The following is a 24,947-nucleotide window of genomic DNA, read 5'->3' as shown; positions in this document are numbered from 1 at the left end:
AATCACAAATCAGAGCTTTTTTAGTTTGAGTCTCGCGCAGGAGTAGCTCATGAGCTTTTGAGCCAAATTTGGGATACCAGAGTGCCAGTAACTACAAGAATGGAGCTTTTTAGTTTGAGCCAGCGAAAGAGAGGTTGCGTGCTTTTGAGCCAATTTTGAGGGGCTAGAGTTCCCAATCTTACCAAATCGGAGCTTTTTTAGTTTGAGCATCATATCGGGGATAGCTGTGAGTTTTTGAGCAAAATTTTTGTGAAACTTGAGTTTCAGAAATTACAAGAACGGAGCTTTTTTAGTTTGAGCCTCGCGCGGAGAGCTGGCGAGCTTTTGAGCCAGTTTTGGGATACTAGATTTCCGAAAATTATCAAATCGTTAGCTTTTTTAGTTTGAGCCTCGCCAAAAGGAGGTTGCGAGCTTTTGAGCCATTTTAAAGATATCACATTAGCTAATTACGTTTCCGATCGAGAGCTTCTTTAGTATGAGCCCCATGACATAGAACGTGCGAGCTTTTGAGCCACTTTTGGAGCATTAAAATGCTATTAAATTCAAATTTTTGGAGCTTTCTTAGTTTGAGCGCGAAGGTGAGAGTGCTTGCGATATTTTGAGCCATTTTTAGTATGTGACATGGGCCCAAATATTCCAAAACTGAGAGCTTCATTGATTTTAGCCCCAAGACAAGAGAGCTAGCGAGCTTTTTCCCCATTTTTGGGACATTGCATGGGTCCAAATTTCGGAAACTGTGTGCTTTTTCAGTTTGAGCCCTACGGCAATGAATCTGGCGAGGTTGTGAGCTTATCTTGCTACCATACAAGGGCCCAATATTCCAGCACTGGGAGCAATTTTAGTTTGACCCTCACGGTAAGAGAGCTTTGTAGGTTTTGAGCCACTTTCGGAACAGTAAAGATCCAAGAAGTCGAAGGAATAACTCTTTCGAGAAACTATTACAACACCCGCAAGAGACCCCCAGAATCGGCGAACTTACACGAGAGAGCCCTCACAACGGCTTTGAGACCCGTCGAATTGGTGTGAGAGACACCTCGAACCCTCGCGAGAGACCCCCCCGAATCAATGTTTGAAACCCGCGAATAGATGTGAGAGACCCCAACAAACCCCCGCGAGAGACTTCCAGAATCTGTGGTTGAGACCACCCAATAGATGTGAGAGACCCCCAGGAACCCCCACGAGAGACTCCCCAGAATCAGTGTTTGAAACCCGCGAATAGATGCGAGAGACCCCTAGGAACCCCCTCGAGAGACCTTCAGAATCTAAGCTTGAGACCCCCTAATAGGTGCGAGAGACCCCCAGGAACCCCCACGAGAGACCCCCGAAATCAGTGTTTGAAACTCCCGAATATATGCGAGAGACCCCTCGAACCCCCTTGAGAGACCTCCGGAATTTGTGGTTGAGACCCCCCAAGAGGTGCGAGAGACCCCCAGGAACCCCCACGAGAGACCCCCCAAATCGGTGTTTAAAACTCCCGAATATATGCGAGAGACCCCTCGAACCCCCTTGAGAGACCTCCGGAATTTGTGGTTGAGACCCCCCAAGAGGTGCGAGAGACCCCCAGGAACCCCCACGAGAGACCCCCCAGAGTCAGTGTTCGAAACCTCTCGAACCGTCGCGTGAGACTGCCTGAATCGGTATGAGAAACCCGCGGTAGTTTCTCTGGGGGGTTCGAGGGGTCTCTCACAGGTGTCGCTGTATCTCTTACTGAATTTTATCGGTGTTTCTCACAAAAGAGGGTTTCTTAGGGGGCACGAAGGAATGCTGGTGAACAGCAGGAATGTTAATTACGGGATTTTGCTTTTCTCTTGCAAAATTTTGAACAAAGTTACATGTTTTCTTTATATAATAAATCTGAATGTTATAATTAATTGTCAAATATTTAATAAATATTTTATTAACAATACGGAGTAGTTGTTAATCCACAAAAAACCCTTTCAAATAATAAATTGAAAAGAATAATTTTTATAAATCCCGCCTTCTTATCCAAGATTGGAGGCGCCATCTATTATGAGAACGCTCAAACTTCTAGCCAAATAGTACTACGTTGTTTCCGCCAGGTTGCACCACCATATCAACTATCTCTGTCCTTCTCCCTCCTATAGAACTATCCTTATCTTTTCTTCCCCAGTATTGAAGGCGCCATCTATTATGAAAATGCTCAAACTTCTAGTAAATCGGCTGCCTGCTCCATATATAGGATTATGGCACTGGCGACTAGTGACATCTAACAATTGATGACATTTACCATAACCTATCAGAATATCAAAATATCAATTAAAGGTGCCAGAAATAATTATGTTTCGTGGACAGTATAACGTGAAGATGTTTATTAGATAATGGAACATTATTAAGATAAAATTATATTATTCTAATGTACAAGTTTTAACAAAGATATTTGTGCAAAATGAGTTCCTTGTATTTCTATGTAAACTTTTTAAGAGAATTGACAAAGTTAATGAAACACAATTACAATTATATACTTTTTTACATATTTATACATTATGTATTTTACAAACTTAAATGTTTAATTGATATAACACTTAAGTGGAAAGTGTTGGCCGCTCATGAATTTAAAGATATAGCGAAGCAATTTTATAACACAGAAGAGTTTTATATAGACTGCAATTCTTGTTTATTAGCAAATATAAAATGTTTTAAAATATCTACTCCAACTTGGTTTTATGTATGTTCTACGGTATCTTTCAAAAAGTACAAATTATTAGTTATACCGCTAAGTGATGCAAATATAAATGAAGTATTTGTAAGTGAAATTGTTAAATATAACATAGAGAATGCACTTCAATGCACTGTTGACAATTGTTTTTTATGTAAGTATGGAATAAATATTTTTAAGAAACAACTATTTACAATAATTATAATTACATTAATTTTATTTCAGTCCCAATAAAGGATAATACCATTAATTTTGCTACAGAAGCAAAAATTTCTATGGTTTCAAATTCCTATGAATACTCAAATGACTTGGTCACAGCTGCATTAGAAGATTATTTTTCTGAACCTAAATACTTGAGAAAAAATGATATATTTGCTATCGATTTGAAGGAACACATATATGATCAATTTTATTCGCACAGTAATCATTCATTGTCTGTGATATATTTTAAAGTTAATACTGTTAATGTAAAGAAAGATATGAATTGTACAGTTGGATGCAGTTGTTACATTTTACGTGGAGAGACAACGCTTATCCAAGAACCAGATGTACATAGTTTTTTACCTCAAAGGCATTCTTACCTTGATACCAAAGAGAATTTAATGGAATTATATCCATCAAGTTTTGCACAATTTTTAAAACGTTTAGAAGACTGCATCTTGCCGTTCATCAAATGTGGTAAGACCCTATCCTTAGCTGTATTGCTCCTTCAATTTTAAATGCATAACATGCTACAATTTTTACAGATATTAAATTACCCATAAGGCCCATATTTCTAATTAAGGGTTCACAAGGTTCCAATAAACGTAAACTAATTCAAACTGTATCAGAAAGACTGGGTTTAAATTTCCTTGCTACGGACTTGGCTGATGTTCAAGCTTTAACATCAGCACAGACTGAGGCTAAATTACGTATTGTACTGCATAATGCTAAACAAGCAGTGCCATGTATACTTTGTTTAAACAACATAGAAGTGTTTGGAAAAAATTCAGAAGGTCAGAAAGATGAAAGAATTATATCTACCTTCTCGGCAGAAGTGAATGCGTTGTATAACAAGCATTCAAAGTATCCAGTTATCATAGTTGCAACCACAAATGACTCTGACATACCAGCCGAACTAAACAGAATGTTCATCGAAACGATTCAAATGGAGCATTTAAATCAGAACAACAGAACAGATCTAATTGCATGGCTGCTGAAGAAACGGAAGTTAAATTACGAACTGAACCTACCAAAAATTGCAGGAATATGTTCAGACTTCAGATGCGCAGACTTGAACACGTTAATACTACATGCTGTAAAATTCGAATACAAGCACACTGGTGCAGATTCAGACTCATTAAGACTGAGCCAAACAGATTTCGACAAAGCCTATGGTAACATTTCTCTATCACCCCACTTTCTTAAATCAACCACATTATTTACACTTTCTTTTAAAATCAATTCACAGAATACATGCAGTCAACATACACCGACAGCAAAGGTGCACCACGTGTGCCAAAAGTTCATTGGGAAGACATAGGAGGCTTAGCAGAATTAAAGCACGAAATTATGCGCCGCATTCAACTGCCCCTCTTAAACGCTCTCGGTTTTGGCCAGTCCGGTTTACTTCTGTACGGACCACCCGGTACTGGCAAAACACTTCTGGCTAAGGCTGTCGCGACAGAATATCAGCTCCACTTTCTATCCGTCAAAGGTCCTGAGGTGCTCAACATGTACGTAGGTCAAAGTGAAAAGAACATCAGACAAGGTAAAGTCACTTAAGAACAATGATACACAATGGTCCACTGATTTTTCTTATTTTGGCTCATAAAAATTCCCTAACACCAATCACATTCCCACAGTATTTGAACGAGCAAGATCAGCAGCACCATGCATAATATTTTTCGACGAGCTGGACTCGCTGGCACCAAACCGTGGACGCAGCGGTGACAGCGGGGGAGTGATGGACCGCGTCGTGTCCCAGTTGCTGGCTGAAATGGATGGTCTCGACGGCTCCAATAACATATTCATTATAGGAGCCACCAACAGACCGGATCTCATAGATCCCGCGCTCCTAAGGCCCGGCCGATTCGACAAGCTGTTGTACGTGGGCATCCACTCCGACCGTGATTCCCAGCTGAAGGTGCTGGAGGCGTTGACTCGCAAATTCAAGTTACGCGAGAACGGTGAAGAGTTAGGGGAGCTCGTAGACCAACTGCCAGATCACACTACCGGCGCTGACCTATACTCTGTCTGCTCCAACGCATGGCTGAACGCCGCGCGCAAAGTGTTGAGCAAATACGACCAAACCTTGAAGAACCTCGAAGAGTCTACCTTGTGCAAGGTTGATTTGAACGAGTCTATTACTGTAGAGCTGGAGGACTTCTTACAAGCTGCCCGTGAACTAGTCCCCTCGGTCAGCAAGGAGGAGGCGGAGAGATACAAAAGAATGCAGACGGAATTGTCCTCGGTATCTTAACACTAAGACTACTAGAAGGGTCAAATGACCCATGATGTCTTTTTGCAATTATTAGAAAGACAAATGTTTCTCTGAGAAATGATTAAAGAAATTCATTTAGCACTGCGCAAACTGAATTGTAAATCAATTGAAGTCTGAACAGATGCACTCTTGGAGTTTCTATAGCGAAATTTTCAAAAGTCAATTGAAGTGCTCGGCAGTTTTAGTGTTAACGGATAAGCCATGGGTACAGTTGCTGAGAGCCAAGCTTGTCTATGGCTTACCGTTTGAGCGCTATGGGTCTTTGGAAAATCTTGGTGGCGATCGCGCTTCTTTCAGTTCAGAAACTGAATGACGCTTTTCTATTTTTATATGAAAACATTGTAAATAGCGCGATCGTTCCATTGTTCCTTTTCTAAGCAGGTAATGAGACAAATAAATAATTAAAAGGACAAGTAAATACAGTTAATCTGATTCTACGAACCGATAGTTGATAATACTATAATGCAAAGATTGTAACGCTAGATAGTGAATTGTTGCTACTTTTCTTTGCTACAAAGGATAACTGTACAGAAAAATCAAGATTTCCATGGCGCTTAACGCGTTAACCCCTTGCCGTACAATGAGCGATGAAGGTTTCTAAACTAATTTAACAAGAATCAATGTTCATTGCTCACGGTTCAAAGCAAACTATTTTGCTATTATCAATGTATTATCTTCAAATGAAATTTCCTGAAGTAGAATGGAAAATTGTATTTCTTACAAATTGCCGATAGTAAAATATACGAGCTCAGCAATGAAATAGTACGCCAAGGGGTTAAGTGAAGAGCAAAGGGAGACGACCACTCGCGACGCTCGACCGAATAGTAATGACAAAATTAACGCCACGTGTTTGTCATCGAGCCGCGAGGTCAAGCGTGCGGTCGAGTGTCCTTACCTTTTTCCACCTTCGAGCCACAGGTCGACTTGAGATCATGTCAACACATTGCGTACTGGTAACGAGAAATCTCGTTTTTATACGAAGACTCTTAGTTATATAACTTTGCTATTTACCACAGCATTTAAAGAAACATTAAACTTGATTAGAACTGATTGTCCATTTAAAATATATTACATAACAATATAATACTTTACTTTTTTTATAGATAACGATATAAGTGGATCTCACTGAAAATCCGCACAATTCAATTTTCCGATAATTAGCCGGTACGCGATGTGTCAACAACGCGCTGCGCACGATCATCGTGTACGGGGGGAAAGATCTTTCGATATTATAAACGACAGTCGATCTTTTATTTCGGGAAATATGTAAAACAATTTTTACAACGAATAGTTCAATCATGGAAGGTAGATCTACGGTCTATCCCTAGATATTGCACCAAAACGGTTACTCTTAGACGCTAGTGCGTGACGAAGAACAGCAGCAGTGCCTGGTGGGTACCTATCATCATCATCCTCGAGGGCACGGTCCTTGAACGGTTCCATCTTTTTCTATCTTATCGACGATGCGTTACAATATTACACCGATCCGAAATATACAATGTAGAAAAATAGGACAGCTAAATTCACCGAGTGTCTATACCGGGCGTGACATTCAGTAACGAACGAATCGGGGGGTTTATACTTTACTGGGCGCGGTTTGTTCATTGTTTCCATGCAAGTGTGATAACGGTTCAAATAAAGGTGTACGTTCGCTCCATCGAAATGTGGTCAGTTTTCTTCCTAGAGGTTCTCGACAGCCGAAATCGCGGTTCCCTTGAATTTCCGCGATTCGTTACTGGGACAAAGGCCATTCGAAGTGGTGTGTGTACGCGTATTTTCGCGAGCCTGCAACTCGTGCCCCGATTCTTCAGTTCTCCATTGGGATCAATGTGGTTGCAGAGAGATTAACACTTTGCACTCGGAAGTTTCTTAGTGGGAATATTTTCTGACGAGGCGAAGGTGATCTTTGAAACTAAAATCGAAGAATTGCAAACTCATCGAGGAACAACGCTGTTTTATTCCAATGAGGCGTTATGCAGAGTTCATCGACCCCTTGCCCTATTCATTTCTCAACTGTGATCGATACAACTACTTTGTAATGAATAATTTATTAAGAACAGATTTAGAGGCATATTCTATGTCAATCTTTGCTCCAAAGTATAATAATTAAAGTATTTCATTCGAAGTTAAACTTTGTATTACTATGTGAAATATTTAACTAAAATAGCTTTGTTGCTTAATTTATGTGTGAGTTATTGTTAAATTAGTTTCGAACAATATCACTTGTATCTTGTCGAAAAATGTTGAATATTTTCAGTGAGAAACTTTCGAGTGCAAAGGGTCAACTTCTTGCGCTCCAGAGGCTCCTCCGAGTCACCAAATGATTTGACACGGCAAAACTGTAAACTTTGATATTTAATATTGAACATATAACGCATCGATGTACGAAATATTGAAAGAAAATAGTTCTCTTCCTCGATGCATGAGATTTCTTAATTCAATCTGAGGAAATGTCGTATGTATCTCGTCAGAAAATAATGAATATTTATTGAGAAAAATATCCTCGAGCGCAAAGGGTTAAAACGATTGATCGCTTCGCTGGGAGCACGTGGTCGGGCTCGCGAATGATTCCTGATTTCACAGACGACGGTACCTTTGGTATGATGGCGAGGTAGGGATCGATTCCGACGCAACTACTTCGACGCGCTGAACCGTCCACGACTTCTTCTCCCTGTCAATACCAGCTAACTTATCGATTACGCGAGAAAAGGTGTTCGCAGATATATTATACGTTAGAATTTTATAATGGTTAATAATACAGATATGAATCGACACCGACAAAAGCCGCAGCGTTTGTTGGCGGGCCGGGGGTGGCAGGTGTTGCCGTTGTGAATGCGCATTAACACTAGGTTTACGGAACGCGTCGAATTGACGCATACTGGATTTTAGAAATATTATTTTGTAAACGTTTACGTCGATTTCGATTCATCGCACTGACATATACCCCGATTACCTACTATCGAATCTCCAGTTTCCACAATCTAGATAAACGAGCATCAATTCTTTTAGGAATGATAGAATCAAGTGTACAATAAATGCCCGTAAACCTAGTGTTAACCCTTTGCGGACGAAGATTCTTAGACAGACAAAACCTTCAATAGATGAAGCTGAATTATATCGACTGGTTAACATTATTTCTATCAAAGATGACAAAAGACAAGATTCGAAATTTTAACCCTTTGCACTCCAGAGGCGCCTCTAAGTCAAAGAGAGATTACACTGAGGAAACAATTTTAGTTTTAAACTTTCGAAAGCTGTCTATTGATACTATCGATAGAAATAGTGTTAATTAATATATAAAAAAGAAATTACACGTTGATTATGATTAAAAAAAAATGTCCAAAATTCAATTGAGGGGAGATTACCCTAAGGAAACAATTTTAGTTTTAAACTTTCGAAAGCTGTCTATTGATACTATCGATAGAAATAGTGTTAATTAATATATAAAAAAGAAATTACACGTTGATTATGATTAAAAAAAAATGTCCAAAATTCAATTGAGGGGAGATTACCCTAAGGAAACAATTTTAGTTTTAAACTTTCGAAAGCTGTCTATTGATACTATCGATAGAAATAGCGTTAATTAATACATAAAAAAGAAATGACACGTTGATCTGTTACTATTCGAGTAATTAAATCATTCGTTTGCGACTTAGTCCGTCGAATACGAATATTTCATCTCTCGTTCGTCCGCAAAGGGTTGAAACTAGTCTCGCGAGAGAGAGAAAACTTTAAGAATAAGAGTATTCCTTTCCTTTTATTCTTGAATCGTTCTATAAACCATGTCCATTGAAAAGTTTCATAAAGTAAGACGTATCTTTCGTCGATTAATCGTTAACCTGTTCACTGTAGTCCGACCTTCGGACCGCTGATGTCTATCTAGGCACTTTGACGAATAAATAATAATTAATCCGACGAAGAGAGTCGGTTGCGATAAACTCGAATACAACGAAGTTCTCACTTCGACGCGATAAGACATGACAGTCGTCGGTGAAATAAAATCGAGAATAACACTATTAATCACCGAAAGACAGGTCAACAGGTTAACACGAAAGGATCGTCGCCCAAGCGGATACGCCTGGCTGATTCGCGAGCGGTTCGGTTCGTCCCGATTGTTCTTTATTAAATTAATATTCGTCTCCTTTACTGAACTACAGAAAACGTGATTACTTTAAATACTTTTAATCCTTCTTCTTCTTCCTCTTCCTCTTCTTCCTCTTCTATTTTTTTGTGCCTTTTCGTATTTTCGCCTCTACACGTGGATCACTAATTACCGGGTTTCGTTTCTTTTGTATCGATAGATTTATTTAGTGCGTTTCAGGATAGCTTCGCGTACGTAAGTACACACGTACGTTAACATAAGTATCACATTCGATAAATACGCTAATCGGTGCGCGCGACGTAACAAAAGAAATCGAGAAAATCCCGTGCGAACTCGGTCCTAGGAAGCACGTGAACCTCAAATGATATTTCTTCTGCTTCGGTTTAATAAAAGGGTAGAGGTGGTGGGGGAACTATCAGCTTCAACCCTTAAACGCCTGAGGTCGAGTCTCGGGGACTCCGCGGAACTTCTTGAACATATGATAGTCCGACTACTATATACGCGATACAAATATAGTTTGAACGGTGCTACTTAGTTTAAATATACACGCTAGATTGGTTCGAGTGCTCGGGTTACGGAAAAGTCGTCGAAATCCCCATTGTGCGAGAGAAAAGAGACTAGGGTAAGATTAAAACGTTCACCTCGGCAGTTAAGGGTTAAATATATGTTTTTCCTTTATCGTGAGAACGTAACGGATATTCCTCTCTTCGGTGATAAATGGCGAGGAACAGGAATATCGGGGGGATTCTGTTACAATCAGCCTACGCGTAGATATTTTGGCCACTGTACACACTTACTTAGATGCATGCGACTCACTGTGTTTCCTTACGAACGTGTACATATACTTGAAAGATAACGACACCGTGACTCGACAGCCAGTCGGCTAAGAATATAAGTTCGCTCGTAATCCTACGAGCAAGGATCATTGTCATGACAGTAGAAAAAATCACACTTCACTTCTGAAACTCTTCGAACGACTGTCCTGAGTCCCAACACGTCCATGGTCCCGCCGAATTTAATCTATCGCTGTATCGTTACCTCTAAGTATACTCCTTTTTCGTTACCGTGTTAAGTATACGAATGAAATACGTAATTAGTGTATATGCGAAAAATTGAAAGCTACGAGGGGGGGAGAATGGTCGAGTGAAATCGCTCCATCGGTCGATCGCGGTTAAAACGAAATACTTTGTACTCGGCGGTCGTGAACTTGCTCGCGAAGTTCAACGTTCACATCACTCTTACTTACAATTACTCGTCGCGGTCATAAGTCTCCTTTCTGTTTATTTATTTATTTGTTTCTTTCTTTGTTTCTTCTTCTCTTCGTTCCTCTTTGTCGAGAAAGAAATACACTGGTACCTCTGAGCATCTTAATGTTCACAGTGACGAGACTTAAAGGGACCACTAGAATGCGTGGAAAAATAATTCACGCAGTTGACTTTCTCGAGGCAAACTTTTGGGGACACGTTGCCCGTGGCTAACTCGTAAGGGAATTATTATTTGTTTCATTTCTGGTGCCCGGGATGCGCAATTGCTCGTGGAATCAAGGATTCCCGAGGCCCGGGAATCGGTTCGCACCCTCGGTTAAGGGTCAATCAATTTTACACGCCTCTGCGCGCAAGGTAGGCCAGTTACGACCCCTCTGTGTTCAACCCTGGAACAAAAAGAAAAGCAAATGATCGAGATGATACCTCTGCGTCTCGGCGACGAAGAATGGTGCTACTCTCTTCTCTACGATTATCGAGTTCATTAACTTGTTTACGTATCTGTTTCTACTAGATTGGTGTATATGAACTGTCGCATTCGAAACTACCCGACCGCACTCGTTGAGCTCAGCCGCGACACTGGTAATTACCGCAATCACTATGCTCGACTGTTCCTTTTCGAGGAAAAGGAGGGGGCCAATTCATATTTACCAATCCAATATCAGAGGACCACTACTGATTCAAGAGTATCATGGATAGATGGATGTATCGTTGATCATTACATATTTTTTTTTCTAGGTTGACATGATTTCAAGGTGGTTCGGCATGAGTTACTCGAGAGCGGGTTTGTTTTATTATTTTTTTTTTTGTTTTGGTTGTTTCTTAGGTTTGCATTTTTACGCATACCTGGTCAAGACGATTTCGTGGCAAATTCGTGCAGTATGTCACAAGCCATTTCAAGATCGTTCCTAGTTATAACGAGCACTCTAATCACGGCGTCTTGCGCGAATCCGAGAGCCGTCAGCTTGGAAATGTGTTCGACGTTGACGTTCTCGTATGCCGCGGATTCTGGCTTAGCAGAACCGGTGGGATCGTCCTTACCTCTCATTAGGGCGGACAATCGTGCCGTATTCGCTTCCAGATTAATGTTCCTCACGACGTGCTGTCTCGTACCGGGTATCACGATCGTGTTCTCGTAATGGTGATCCTGTCTATTGTGCTCTTTGCCGGACTTCGGCGGCCGCGGCACCGATAAAGGCGGTGGCACCGGCGGCACGCTGTTGCTGGACGTCGTCTGACCCGACGTCGACGACCCGACTGCGCCGCCGCCAACGCCAACGCCAACGCCGCCGCCGCTGCCGCCGCCGCTCGAACGGCTGAGCTTTTCGGGCAACGTTGGCGGCTGCTGCGATTGTGCAGCCGCGGATATGTGATTCCCTTGGGTTCGGCGCACGTGCCCTCTGTTCACTAGAAACGGCACGGGCGGTATCGGGGGCGCGGGCGACGGCGACGAAGCGCGGTGCAGCATGTCGTACCCTGCCTCGGAGTTCACTAGCGCAAACACAGAACGCTGGTCATACGTCTCGTCTCGTTGCGACGATTTCAACAATCTTGTCGGGAGACCACGCAGAACGTACGCTTTTCAAGTGAAATCGGTGGGTTCCTTTCCACGATTGTTTCTCGGATTTCTTTCTCAAATGCTCGACATTCCCTAATGAGAGAGACGATGCTTCTTGGAACCAGCCTAACCGTTCGAGTGCCAAGCGGCGCGATGGCGCCTCGCCGTTACGCTGACGGTGCCTGTCGGTTCGTAGAATCAAGTGAGATTTATTTATCTATCTTCCTTCTAAGTATTCGTTCTCGTTTCTGTTGTTGCCAGCTTGGAAATGAAAACGAAACGTTCGCACTATTCAGAATTGTTTTTAAACAGAGAAAACCGTAATTGAGTCTCTGAACTGGAACGAAAGCGCCATTGCGCCGCTTGGCACTTTTCGACTGGGTTCTCATAAAAAACCAGTGGCACTCAAACGGTTAACGATCGTACACCGAACTGTCTAGCACAGAGGGTTAACTGTGTTCTTCATAGATTATAACGATCCAGTCTCTCAGCTTTCACCGGTTTCCACGTTCTACGGAATTTGGCAATCCGGTTATCTATAGTAAAGAAGCACAAGGATTTTTAACACTTTGCCGGCCGCTCGTTTCTCGCATCGCCATTGCGCTGCCGCCGGCGAAATTCACGCAGGTTCTACTACTCGCCAACGGTGATATTTGCGCAATTGTTCGCAACACAGTTGCAATATAATTATTATTAACACTAGGTTCACGGAACGCGTGAAATCGACGCATATTGGATTTTAGAAATATTATTTTGCAAATAAACGAGCGTCAATTCTTTTAGGAATAATAGAATCAAGTGTACAATAAATGCCCGTAAATCTAGTGCTAACCCTTTGCGGACGAAGATTCTTCGAAAGACAAAACCTTCAATAGATGAAGCTGAATTATATATCGACTGGTTAACACTATTTCCATCAAAGATGACAAAAGACACCGTTCGAAATTTTAACCCTTAACTCCAGAGGCGCCTCTAAGTCACCAAATGATTTCAGTTTCCACAATCTAAACAAACGAGCGTCAATTCTTTTAGGAATAATAGAATCAAGTGTACAATAAATGCCCGTAAACCTAGTGTTAAAGAAGGTATTAAGAAAATAAGTCACGCGAGCGCGACAGCGGCTGGCAATGTGTCAAGCAACGAAACCGGAAGTTGTCCGCAGACGAAGACGAATACAAATTCCACTTGAGAAGCGTACGTGAATGCTCGTGTTGTCTTTGACGTTTCCCGACAGGATTCTTCGGCAGGTACTAACTATTGTTGTTCAGTTGATTGTCGGCGCACGAGTTGAACACCGCGTTAACGGCGGTCGAGGGAGGCGGCGGGGCGTTCTCCTTGGGCACGGTTAAATGACGACTCCTCGAGTGGCTGTTCGGCGTCGGCGACGGCGACGGCCGCCGCGGCGGCAGCGGCGGGCTCGGCACGATCCTCCGCGTCGACACCGGGGAATTGGTGGGACTGGAGTCCTCGTCTTCGTCCGAGTCCTCGCACATGGACCCGCAGTGGCCGTTGCAGAGATCCATGATCTCCTAAAACATTGACAGTACCGGGGAATCACGTTAAACTTCCAATATTATTGTTGTCTCGAATGAAAGGACACGTTTCGTTTCGCTGCGATCGTCGAGTCGCTTGAACGCGACTGAATGCGTGTACAGGGTGTTCATATTTCATGAAATACTAAGAGCAACATGAAGACCCTGTACGATCGGTTGAAATGGAAACTCTTCGGCGGAGTGTCTCCGTGAAGTGATTCCGATAACTGAGGCCTCTTCGGCGAGACGAGGATTTAGAATGTTGGAATGAATAAGAGGTCTGACGAATAAGAGGTCCTTTGAATTAGAGCACGATCCGTAGAAACTGCGATTATCCGAGGGAGGGATTAACGATAAAAATCAGAGCGATGGACGGAAGGGGTCTTAAAGCGGCTTTCCTCGAGCTTATACCTGGGGCCACCCTGTACACGTGACAGCGTGTCGTACAATCAACAGCGAGCGTAATTACAAAGCGTGAAAGCGAATAGCCGAAATGCCTTTGTCCACTTACCTGCCTCCAGCAACTGAACCGCCGCCGGTTTTCCCCCATCGCGTCCGGCTTATGTACATTACCGATTAGTTTTCTGATCATGCAGCGGGCAGAACAATGGACCCAGTAGGTAAACGTTATGAAAATAAAGATAAAAACGATCATGCGAACGAGAATAACGATACACCTTGGTTCGAGTTTTTGCGTGTCAGGGGTTGCCCTGTTTGCTGAAACAGTGATTAAAAAAAGAAAGAGAAGAAGAAGAGAAGAAACGAAAATGAAGGCGTAGAACAGCGAGACGAAGAGATCCAGCGAAACCGACACGTGTGTGTGTGCGCGCGTTTGACGCACGCTCGTGGTAACGTAAATATTATGCAGAGAATTAAATTCGAAGAGGAAACGATGAAAAGGGGAAAGAACGAAAGGCGGAGAAAAAGAGAAGAGAGCACGAAAGAGAAAAAGAACGAAAGAGAGAAACGAATTTCTCGGTTCGCAGAGAATTCACAATGAGTAGGAGAAAACGGTAGGCTATGGTAAATGTTTACGAAATATTTATTTTAGACCCATCTGTTGCTGCTGGCATACACAGACAGCGAACCGGATCTGAACAGAATCGGATCGATCGGCAGCACTATCCACTGTACGTGTACAAGATACGCTAAACGGCTACACGTGAACGCAGTAATAAAACTGTCTATATCCTCTCATTTCTTTTTTCCTTTTTTTTCCCATTTTCTGCTGCAAGGCAGGTGCGCGAAAATATGCTCTTAGTCGATTGCCAATCTTAAGTGTACAAAAAAAAAGACAAACAAACAAACATAAAGGAGGAAGAAAATAACGAGTACGATTTTTTTAGTTCCAGCTAGTGCGCGGCGTTCGCTCGCCCAGCAGCTGGGGTGTCTGTGTATCAGGGAAGGATTACTAGAGTACAGTAGAACCTCCATTCTACGAGCTTCCGTTGATCGGCGTATCCTCGGAAGTAAAAGGTAAATATTATAAGGTTCGACGCGGAACGAGAAGAATCATTACAAAAAGCGACGGTATCGGAAAATAAGAGTTTCTTCGTTAAAAATGTTAGAAACGTGTAGCAGCGGTGCAAGGGTGTAAAACCGTACAGCGAACGAGAAGTGTCCAGTCTTTATACAATCGATTAAAAACTATAAGAAGCGTGTAAGGCTCGACGAATCGATAACGCGAGTACAAAACTGTGGCAAGACATGGAACGCACAAGGTCGAACTGATTCGGATAATGGGGGTTCTACTGTACAAAACAAAAATATACCCCACACGTGGAAGTTCGGTGTGACGTGTTTTGGATCAAGCACGATCACTGACATTAAAAAAAAAAAAACAATAATAAAGACTTCGTTCAGATATGCTTGGTGCGTGAACGGAATAAATAATAAATAATCTAAGGTAAAGAAAAATAATAAACATCTTTGCCCTAAAGATGCCGCATGTCGTTACATTGTTCCTATCGCCAACAGGTACGTAATTAATTCTAATAGAATACAAAAGTTGAAAATCCGAGAAACAACGAACGGTCGTTTATCTACGGGCTACACAGCGCTCTCGCTGTTGCTCGCGATGTAAAGCTACCGCTACTTTGTTGCCCGAGAGCACTATCGAGTAAAATACCGCCCTTTCCATTCTTCTTTCCTTTTCACTTTCGTGTATGCCTTTGCCTCTTGTGTCAATGCATACACAGAATACTGATAAAATACCAATTAACCGGAGGGACTCGGACACCTACGAGACCAGAGTACAGAAAGACTTTCAGGTTTAAGGATCTTTCTCCAGACGTTCGCGTGAACGGAAGCGTCAACCCCTTCACAGTTATGGAACTAAAATGGTAAAATGCTCGTAGCGAGATAAGAGAAACCATACGATACGTGCGGAGGCTCGCGTTGCGCAATTAATAAAGACGATCACGTTCATCGAATCATTCTCTGATATCGTATACGACTAATGAACCGAAGCTTCCATTTTAACCAGAGTGTGATAGCGTCCCAAAGCATCCCAAGTGTTACGCTGACTTTTTAAAGGAGCTGCACGAAGGGACGTGCAGCTAGCGCAATGCAGTTGTTAACTCCGCAACGGGGATCCTACAAACAGAATAATTAATATAGAAGATGATCTTCAGTGAAATGTGGAATTTTTTAAATTCCCACCGACTCGATGAGGAAATAGTACAATTTGTCAAAGGTCCGTTAACAAGTCAATGTAACACTTTTGCAAGTATGTCCGTGAAATATAAACCGTACTCAACTGTGAAACGGTTGACCTAGCGTTACAAGTCTCCCTATATCCGGCAAATATATATATGTATATGTAAACGAAGCTCCAGTAACTTCAAACAGTCGTATATGCATACACTGCAAAGAAGACGCTGCTGCCAGATATACACAATTGGCACATGCATGTGAAATGTCGGCTCGTTTCGTAACCGATCGCGTGCGAAAAGGGCTTTCTCTCTATCGTACAAAAAGAAAAGCTTGATAAACCGTACGTAATCGTCATCGTGATGTACGCAGGCTGGCGCGACTACAATGTTACAATCTCTAAACATTATGTCCCTCGTGAAAAACAGTGTTGCTTGCTTTAACACGTTGATCGCTCAGCAGAAAATATTTTTCCCGTGGGGCCCATATGTTTGCGGTAGTCGAAACAAAATCTGAAGTAAAAAAAAAACAATGAAACAAATTGTGATGATTTTGTAGCTACGTGCCAAGAGTTAGAAGCGAAGAGAAAATTAAAAATTTATCGCAGTGTTTACCTCTAAAAGTTCGTATCACTATTTTGAAATATATCGTAAAAAGGTTTTATTGTAATATTACGTTTATCAAATTGTCTATAAAATTTCGTTAATAATTAGGTGAGAACGAATGTCACCAGTATTTAGGTAACGAGGCCTCTACGGTAACTTGTCACTCACCCACATACAAAGTGACGTAGCATTCGACGTGTTAAATAAATCGTTGCACACTGATGCACGACAAATTACGTGTACGCTGAACTACGTTCGTATAGAGTCTCGTCTCAAGGAAGCATGAATTATAAAATGCAAACGCCTCGTGAAAAATGAAACAAGAACGAATGAGGCATACAATAAACCCTGAACGGAGTAATGCAAAAAAGCAACCTACCTTAGTGTCTCCATAATTGCCAAGTCAATTAATTATTTTTCTCTTTCTCTCTCTCTCGCTCGCTCTCTCTCTCTCTCTCTTTCACTCTCGTTTCGCGACTAATTTACAAAACAAGAAAAGAAAAATGTGTTAGCTCCAACGAACTCGTGTATGAACTGCAAAAAACATTCACAATTAATCTCTAACCCGAACACGTTCTCTCTCTCTCTCTCTCTCTCTCGTGAATTATCGTGTTCCAAGCCATTCTGCGAGTTCTTATAGTATGTACATATCATAACGGAAAAAGAAACGAAAAAAAAATGGATAATGAAAAAAAAAAAGAAAATGTGATTCGGACAAAGCTTACATAGAGACGAAAAAGTTGGTCCCTTTTTACATTGTTCGCTTTTTGAACATTCACTCGTGCGACTTCTGTCGTGATTATTGTTTAAGCTTACGTACCTCGCGAGAGGTGACGCGTCTCGGTGATTATCCTATAAATGATATGACATGACGATCGTATAAAATTTCGAGATCTCGCGTGAAATGCGTGAAGCATTCATTCTTCAAAAAAATGAGGCATGTTGCTGGGAGAAGTTGTGTTATACATAGAGCACATTTAATGTAATGAGGGTAGATGCTACTCCTAGTCGGATACCTCGGTGTCTGGGTCAAGATCCCGTGTGGGGGTTGACGCGTTACTAGCAGACGCTGAATGTGTTCCTGGTCGATGTGTTCTTCGAGGATCGAATGGATCAATGACTATCTGTTCTGTTCCTTTTATTTCAGCTCGACAAAACGGACAACCTTGTCCTTCAGAGTCCTGTGAACCGAAATCAAAATAAAATGAAAATATATTTATTTATTCTGAGCAAGCAACACGAGAATTTCATGTCTCATTTCCTACTCCTCTTCTTTCCCTCTGATGCAAGATACAATTCCTTCTTTACAACGTTTCTTTTTAACAATAAAAGATACAAAAGGTAACATTAATTCTAATACCTGCCAAGCTGTTAAACACGGAGTACAGAGTAGGTGTCCACAGGGTTCTATCCTCACATCTTTGTCATTCTCTGCACAAATTTTACACAACTGGAATGTGCTACCCATTTCACAGTACAATTCATATTGTTCTGCAGTAACTTTTATATGTTCCTCTGGGGTAGGTTGCACTGCCCATGTCAAGTCTGGATTCACATTATGACCATCAGGATACAAGTAACTGAAATGGAATGTTTGAACATTAGGAATTCATTTAGAACTCAATTACTATGTATAGAGCAAAAAAGAATTTTAAAGAAACTTACAAGCCTTCCCGATATCCATCAAGCAAGGCTTGACATAAACTTTTATTGTGAGGTATGGTTTGAAGAATGTCCCCATCAGAGGTGACATAACCGATAGCCCATTGTCCTAACCTTGTACAACTTAATCGGAATACATAACTTCCAGGTCTGCAATACTTTTGTAAACGTGCTTTCACTTCGTCATAAGTAAGGAAAGCTACGTATCCAGGATGAGTCACAGCCAAAATTTGCCAGTTACGTAAGAGTGTAGACCATGGTTGAAATAACCTGTAGAAGTTGGAATATCATTAACATTGTTCCAATAACATTATGCAATGGTCAGTTATCATACTTGAGAGCTTACCTTGTAAACACATCAAACTCAAAGTTCGAGATGTAATCATTGCACGTAAGGTCTATCGTGGATTTCAATGCCATGGCTTGCAGTACAGAACTAATGGGATGAACCTCATTCAACTTATCCCTGAATAGTTTCCACGGAACCAACGTACTAAAAATAAACGAAAGTCCATTATTGACCTATCTTTTATGCTTGACAATAGTTGTTTTTCATACAAGAATTTAATCTCGTCAACGAGAAGTGACATAAACAAGTTCATTATCAAAGATGAATACAATGTCACTCGAAGAATGCAAATGGGTGCATCTATTACGCATTGATGCAGGCACCAAGACGATAACCTAGAAAGTATAAAATAATAAATCAATTAAGGTCTTACTGTCCTTAAAAATCGCCATCATCTTCATATGACTAATAGAGAATTGAGGCGGGCAAAATATGAAAGTCATTTTCTTCCGTAACGAAGGACTCACTATGTATCATACACAAGTATATATCAACAGTGTGTGAGTAAGCCGATAGACGCTAGTAGCCGCAGCCGGCTCATCAGTGCAAAAGCAGAGCTGCCAGTGTACGGTTCACGTTTTCCCATTGCAAGATTTGTCAGCAAATTGTCGGTAAGATTCGTTTAATTCGTATTCAATGTGCACCAATGAGCACCACAATTTTATCATCAATGTTTTCATCGTCAACTTAGGGATATTCACGACTAAAGTTTAACATGATTTTGCGTAAAATATTGGCGACTCGTGTAATCTGATGCTACAGATTCGTCGAGGTTTGCTCCACGGACGACAGATGGCAATCGATTACGTTGTGCGCAAAATTTTGAACCTTGCATGAGAATTCACGATAAATTACGCGTCAATAAAAGGACATTTGCATATTATTCCATTACTCATAATTCGTTCGGGTCAGAGTCCAAATAAAGAAAAATAATAGTCATCTACAATCTTATCTTTTTATAGTTATCATATCGATCGGAATAAAGATATCGAATAAATTCTTCGACTCTTCGATTTTACTGTTACTCAACCTACGATACAACCTAAATTTCTGCCGAGTCGCAAAAATTCTCGGCAAAAGTTGACACCGTATGGTAAACATTTGCCTCAAATTAGTCACACCGTAAAGATTATACCACAGTGTTTGCACTGACAGTTTCAGGAACACAGTCGCATACGCATACTACGCACTACAAACGAAGAAATGCATTTTATAAAATTGGTGCTGCCGGTGGGCTTTACTCAAGTTATCCGAACTTTTGCAGGCATGTAACTCGATAAGTTTAACACCTGCCCACCTGTATCCGCTTTACTGTGAGAACAAAATAACGGTAGTGCGATTTTTTGCCCGAGGATGAAATTTAATACGGTTGCTATCTCCCTTGCAAGAATCGAATCGAAGAGATCTTTATTATTTACTGCATGATACTAACTCGTTACTTCGGGGAAATTACAAACACAAATTAACAAATTACAAATTAACTGGCACAAATTATTCGTGGACGATATTCATGGCGAATGTCATCTGATTAACAGGTTACGCCTAAAGACAGTGTCATTTAAATTCGCAATTATATATCTTTATAATACTAATACAACAAAGTAAATAACGCTCCCGCCATATTTTGTTCATCTTAAGTGATTAAAACGAGTGTATGTTTCCGTTAATTATAAATAAATAGAAACGAGCAATTAGTTTATACGATATCGAGTTTAAATATTCAAAAATAAGCTACGATTATATGTAGTCGTGCGTAGCAATGACAAATCGATTAGTGTCACGATGTGTATTCATTATGAAGAATTTTCAGTAATTATTACGTACGTTATGTTAAGGTTAGGGTTCGGTTTACGCGTCTTTCTAACCTTCGCATTTCACTGAATGGAAAAGTGTGTGTTAGTTGTCATTTGCTCGATGAAAATTTTGTTCTAAATTTATTACCTTTTAATTCATTGGCGTACAAATGACTCTGGTCAACTTTTATCGACCGGCGTCAGGTGAACGTGACTCTGCTATTTCACGATCCGGCATATTAAATTCGAATCGACTAAATTCAGAATACATAACGCGCGTCACGGTTGGAACGAGCGTTTCCACCGATTGTTAATTATCGTCGGCGAATTAAAAGACCGATCGCAGCCTCGGCAGTAATTATTTAGAAACGATAAATATTTAATAATGAGTATTTCTTATTCCTTTGCCGCTTGTTATCAGTTCATTAATATCGTCCTCGCGCTTTTTTTGTTGCGCTGGTAGAAATGCACATTTACAAACAGACGGAGCTCGTCTAGTCCGGCAGCTGTATTAATGTTATCACGTATCGGTCGATTTCAGTTACAGCGGCGGCCATGAGCGGAAACGAAAATTACAAGGAGGCGAAATCGATTTACGATTTCACCGCGAAGTCCATCAAGGGCGAGGATGTCCCCTTATCCAAGTAAGCCGTCGAATTATTTCAGATAAAAATATGATGGGAAATACATTCGTAATAATAATGATAATGCGTTACAGTTACAAAGATCACGTGTGTCTGATAGTGAACGTGGCCTCGAAATGTGGTCTCACGGCAACGAATTACAAAGAATTAAATGAGCTGTACGACGAGTACGCAGAATCCAAAGGTACTATGAAATAAAAGGATTTTTGTTTTCAAGCAGGAATTAAAGAATGACCCACGGATCTATAAATCAATGTATCCACAGGTTTACGAATTTTGGCCTTCCCTTGCAATCAGTTCAACGGACAGGAGCCAGGAGATAACGAAGAAATATGCAGCTTCGCCAACCGACAAAAGGTATTCCAATGTTTTCAATTTTTAATGGCGGAATGATTCGAGCAATGTGCACATTTTACAATAAGACAAAGTAGCATAGATAAAAATTCTTCAAAGACTTCAGCTCAGACCTAGGAGATAAGTATACAATGTTACGACACGAAGAAAATTCACTGGAATTCTTCCTTCGTGGAAGATAATAATAACACTAGAACTACCAACAATAGTTCCTTGATTGTTTCCTTTGCGATTACTGAAGAGATATGAATACCTCTGAGAAATTACTAAAGAAGCTGGTTAAGTAATACCTGAGCTGAAATTTAAATCAATTCAAATCTCAATAAATCCACGTTTGTAGTTTTTATAATGAAATTCTCAAACGTTAGTTCAAATGCTCGGTAATCTAGCGTTAAAGTCGGGAAACTGTAGATTCATTAGAGATCCTCGTTTCAGGTGAAGTTCGACTTGTTCGACAAGATCGACGTGAACGGCGAGAACACGCACCCGCTGTGGAAGTATCTGAAGAAGGAGCAAGGAGGTACCTTGGGCAGCTTCATCAAATGGAACTTCACCAAGTTCATCGTGGACAAGGAGGGCAAAGTGGTGGAGAGACACGGTCCGAACGTGGACCCGAGTAAACTGCGGAGCAATCTGGAGAAATACTTCTAATCTCGCTCGCTTTTCGTGCCACCGTTTCCTAAATCCGTAATACAGCATGCTTTGTAATCGATGAACACGCGTAGGGATAAGAATCCACCAACAGATTCACACACAAACACATATATACGCACTCGCGCACACTGTATCACAGACATTCGACATTCCTCGGCAGAGGTTTCGTTTCTATGTTTCTTCTCTTCCATCGTATATTAATAACGCCACGCGACCTACTCTTCTATCGGCGGACAAATGTTTTCTACGAATAACCATAGACGTTTAGATGTTTCTTACCATGTGTACATGTGAAGAATTAATAAAAGGGTGCTATACCCGAGTTCGTTAAGTTCCATTACGTTCTTCCGGCGCCATATGCATTCTTCCCTCCGACTCGCGCGGCGAATGAGAAATGAAAGTAGGAGGAAACGCTGTTACACCTAAGGGGCGATCCGGGTGTCTCATGAGCGTCTCGTCAGCCGGATAAAACCGCGGCGGACCTCGCCTCCGGCGAGCGAAGATTCGCGCTACTTTTGGAACGGTATTTCGTACTAATGACCAGCGGCCCGGTCCCGAGGGTGTTGAAGGGATCACCGGACAATTAAATTGAGTCGCCCGAAAGGCACTAATGACGCTGAAAATAGACCCGGTCACGAACGTAAACGGAGGTGACGTAGCGGTCAGGTACGCGCGGCACTCGACGCCGACCGTAAAGGAAGACAATGAACGGCACGCCGGAGAGATTTATGAGCGAGCTTTCGACACATTTTCCGCCGCGTTTCGAGCGTCTCTTCGCTCGCGGAGACGTCCGGATCGTCGCCGCGATATCCGGGAAGCCGGTGAATCATTTCCCCGCAGAATTCCTCCGGTTTCCTCGACCTCGGCGCGCATCTGGTCACCTGTTGGCTCGCTGTGCCTCTGTCCGGAGCAATTTAAACGAGTCCAGATGCTCGTCGGAGAGTTCCGCGGTTCACGGAACCCCTTTCTGCGCGGAGAACTCGCTGCGCGGAGGGCAGAGTCCCCTCGAATCAGCTTCCCCCGTCGCCGCTGAGCTCCGCAGACTTCGTGAAACTTTAATTGCATCTTTAATTGGCATTTAACGGCGACGCTAATTCGTGTTATACAAGTTACCTCCGGAACTGGTAATTGGACTGCGAGTATCGCGCTTTTATTGAACGTTCAGGCGTCAAAAGGTCGCGGCAACACGTTACGCGGAGAGTTTAACGAGCTACTAATTTCGAGCTCGGTGGAATCGTTATCACGCCGGGAATCGATGCCTACGAATTCACGTCTCGCGCAAAGAAATGAGTTTTACACGCCTCGCATGTCGAGTTACAGCGCGTGACGCAACCGCCGGCAAATTGGGCGGGCTTGTTCGACACGTTAACTGAATTTCTGCTCGATCTGCCTCCGCCGGCCGGCCTGTGCGACGACAGACGAATTATCGGCAGCTAATCGATGTCGTTAACGACAGGACCCATCGGACGACCGAGAAACTGCCCGGGGATCATCGACGCACCCGTAATTTCTCTTCGCACCCCTGAGAATATCGCGTGAAACAATTGAAAGGCGCAACCCACTGCGAGGGTGCTTCGAATGTTCTTAATACTTCGACTGCCACGTCACCCGGACTCGGCTGACGCCATTGTTAACATAAACTGAAACATTCATTGTCTCGGTGACGTATCGAACGAAATTTTATTCGCTGTACGAGATATCAGAAAGATAGTAACCGTTCCGAAGAATACCTGTTTAGTTTCTGCTTCGTTAACTCTAGATTTACGGAGCCCGTCAATTTGACGGATATTGAACTGTTCGAACAGTATTTAGTAATAGTTTCAGTCGATTTTGATTCGCACTGGCGAATACGCATTGCAACGCTCTAGTTTCGAAGCTAAAATTTTCTCGATTTACATAGACGAACGCGTAGTTTTCTAAGAACAATAGAATAAAGTATAGAATAAACGTCCGTAAATCTAGTGTCAAGGAAACTTTCGGCGCAGGAGTTTCGAGTGTTTACTTGCTAATCAAAGCGCCGAACGCGTAATCAACCGTGTCAACACTAGAACTAAGATCAAATGACCCATTCCAAAATTCTTTTACAACTACCGAAGAAATTTCTGAAGAAATTGTTTTATACGCAAACCATCGATCGAAGTCTCGATAGACGCATCGACAGTATCCTGGGGTTTCTATAGAAATTTTGGAAAGTCCGTCTGCGTGGTAGTTCCAGGACTGCAAGTGAATCGAACGTCGACGCGAGGTTCAGAGCGAGGAACCTAGAAGTGTCTTAGATCCGCGGAGGGTGAACAATCTCGATCGAACGGTTTCCTGCGTCCGCCCGAGCCGACCCGCCCCGCTCCCGCCTCGCGAAAGTTTCCCCGGAACTTCGCTCCGATTGGAAAAACACCGGTCGGTCCGCCGGCTGTGACCCAGTGGCGTTCCGCTCTCCGCGATCCGAGGAAGCGACCATCCACCGGGGCGTCGGCGTCGAGAGCGTTCCTCCGGCGGAAAAATGGGTCGATGCGTCCCAGGCACATTCAGGCTACGCGATGATATAATTACAGGGCATCGTGTGTTGTACCGCGCCGCGCGCGAGCGGGTCAAGGATGGAACACGCCGGCGAACACTCGACACAC

General features: G+C 42.1%; 3 protein-coding genes and 1 long non-coding RNA gene across 11 annotated transcripts in view; 3 read left to right on the top strand and 1 right to left on the bottom strand.

The window, feature by feature from the left end:
- Positions 1-2,247: 2,247 nt before the first annotated feature.
- On the top strand, positions 2,248-6,822 carry Pex6 (peroxisomal biogenesis factor 6). The gene is made up of 5 exons (XM_031983574.2): positions 2,248-2,831; positions 2,903-3,355; positions 3,424-4,053; positions 4,128-4,427; positions 4,522-6,822. Exons 1-5 carry the CDS (start codon positions 2,408-2,410, stop codon positions 5,136-5,138), a joined length of 2,424 nt encoding a protein of 807 aa, XP_031839434.2. The 5' UTR covers positions 2,248-2,407; the 3' UTR covers positions 5,139-6,822.
- The window catches only part of Cbl (E3 ubiquitin-protein ligase CBL), a 43,495-nt gene continuing 24,936 nt past the window's right edge, over positions 6,389-24,947 (bottom strand). The window contains exons 1-8 of one of the 7 annotated variants that reach the window (XM_076365083.1): positions 19,091-19,243; positions 18,879-19,025; positions 18,536-18,802; positions 18,231-18,450; positions 17,887-18,051; positions 13,337-13,610; positions 11,370-12,014; positions 6,389-10,912 (exon numbers count right to left, since the gene is read on the bottom strand). In XM_076365083.1, the coding sequence (XP_076221198.1) occupies positions 11,374-12,014; positions 13,337-13,610; positions 17,887-18,051; positions 18,231-18,450; positions 18,536-18,802; positions 18,879-19,025; positions 19,091-19,134 (1,758 nt within the window). In that variant the 5' untranslated portion in view covers positions 19,135-19,243 and the 3' untranslated portion in view covers positions 6,389-10,912; positions 11,370-11,373. Of the gene's footprint in view, positions 10,913-11,369; positions 12,015-12,106; positions 12,618-13,279; positions 13,611-13,633; positions 14,198-15,429; positions 16,209-17,886; positions 18,052-18,230; positions 18,451-18,535; positions 18,803-18,878; positions 19,026-19,090; positions 19,244-24,947 lie in introns of those variants that run through there. The other 6 variants (XM_076365081.1, XM_076365082.1, XR_012998094.1 and 3 more) reach the window with 6 other exon arrangements.
- On the top strand, positions 14,604-15,726 carry LOC143174277 (uncharacterized). The gene is made up of 4 exons (XR_012998096.1): positions 14,604-14,743; positions 14,960-15,089; positions 15,182-15,519; positions 15,591-15,726. It is a non-coding gene; the product is annotated as an uncharacterized LOC143174277 (long non-coding RNA).
- On the top strand, positions 19,336-22,657 carry Gtpx1 (glutathione peroxidase-like 1). 2 transcript variants are annotated; one of them, XM_031983576.2, is made up of 6 exons: positions 19,370-19,492; positions 20,037-20,145; positions 21,216-21,318; positions 21,393-21,502; positions 21,584-21,675; positions 22,108-22,657. In XM_031983576.2, the coding sequence occupies exons 2-6, from the start codon at positions 20,085-20,087 to the stop codon at positions 22,321-22,323; spliced, it is 582 nt and encodes a 193-aa protein (XP_031839436.1). In that variant the 5' UTR covers positions 19,370-19,492; positions 20,037-20,084; the 3' UTR covers positions 22,324-22,657. The 2 variants fall into 2 exon arrangements, with proteins under 2 accessions (XP_031839437.1, XP_031839436.1); XM_031983577.2 differs by lacking the exon at positions 20,037-20,145 and having other exon boundaries at positions 19,336-19,492.

The sequence above is a fragment of the Nomia melanderi genome, chromosome 2 (genome assembly GCF_051020985.1).
Source record: "Nomia melanderi isolate GNS246 chromosome 2, iyNomMela1, whole genome shotgun sequence".
NCBI classification, from domain to species: domain Eukaryota; kingdom Metazoa; phylum Arthropoda; class Insecta; order Hymenoptera; family Halictidae; genus Nomia; species Nomia melanderi.
The sequence above is the reverse complement of the archived record's forward strand: the minus strand, read 5'-3'. Positions and strand labels throughout refer to the sequence as shown.

What these genes read in the sequence shown, in the direction of transcription:
- Pex6 (XM_031983574.2), top strand. Translation starts at nt 2,408, where the DNA reads ATGAGTTCCTTGTATTTCTATGTAAACTTTTTAAGAGAATTGACAAAG. An exon ending in CTTGCCGTTCATCAAATGTG is followed by an intron (nt 3,356 to 3,423) that starts GTAAGACCCTAT and finishes CAATTTTTACAG; the next exon opens with ATATTAAATTACCCATAAGG. An exon ending in AGATTTCGACAAAGCCTATG is followed by an intron (nt 4,054 to 4,127) that starts GTAACATTTCTC and finishes ATCAATTCACAG; the next exon opens with AATACATGCAGTCAACATAC.
- Gtpx1 (XM_031983576.2), top strand. Translation starts at nt 20,085, where the DNA reads ATGCATTTTATAAAATTGGTGCTGCCGGTGGGCTTTACTCAAGTTATC. An exon ending in AGTTATCCGAACTTTTGCAG is followed by an intron (nt 20,146 to 21,215) that starts GCATGTAACTCG and finishes GGTCGATTTCAG; the next exon opens with TTACAGCGGCGGCCATGAGC. An exon ending in CGAGTACGCAGAATCCAAAG is followed by an intron (nt 21,503 to 21,583) that starts GTACTATGAAAT and finishes ATGTATCCACAG; the next exon opens with GTTTACGAATTTTGGCCTTC.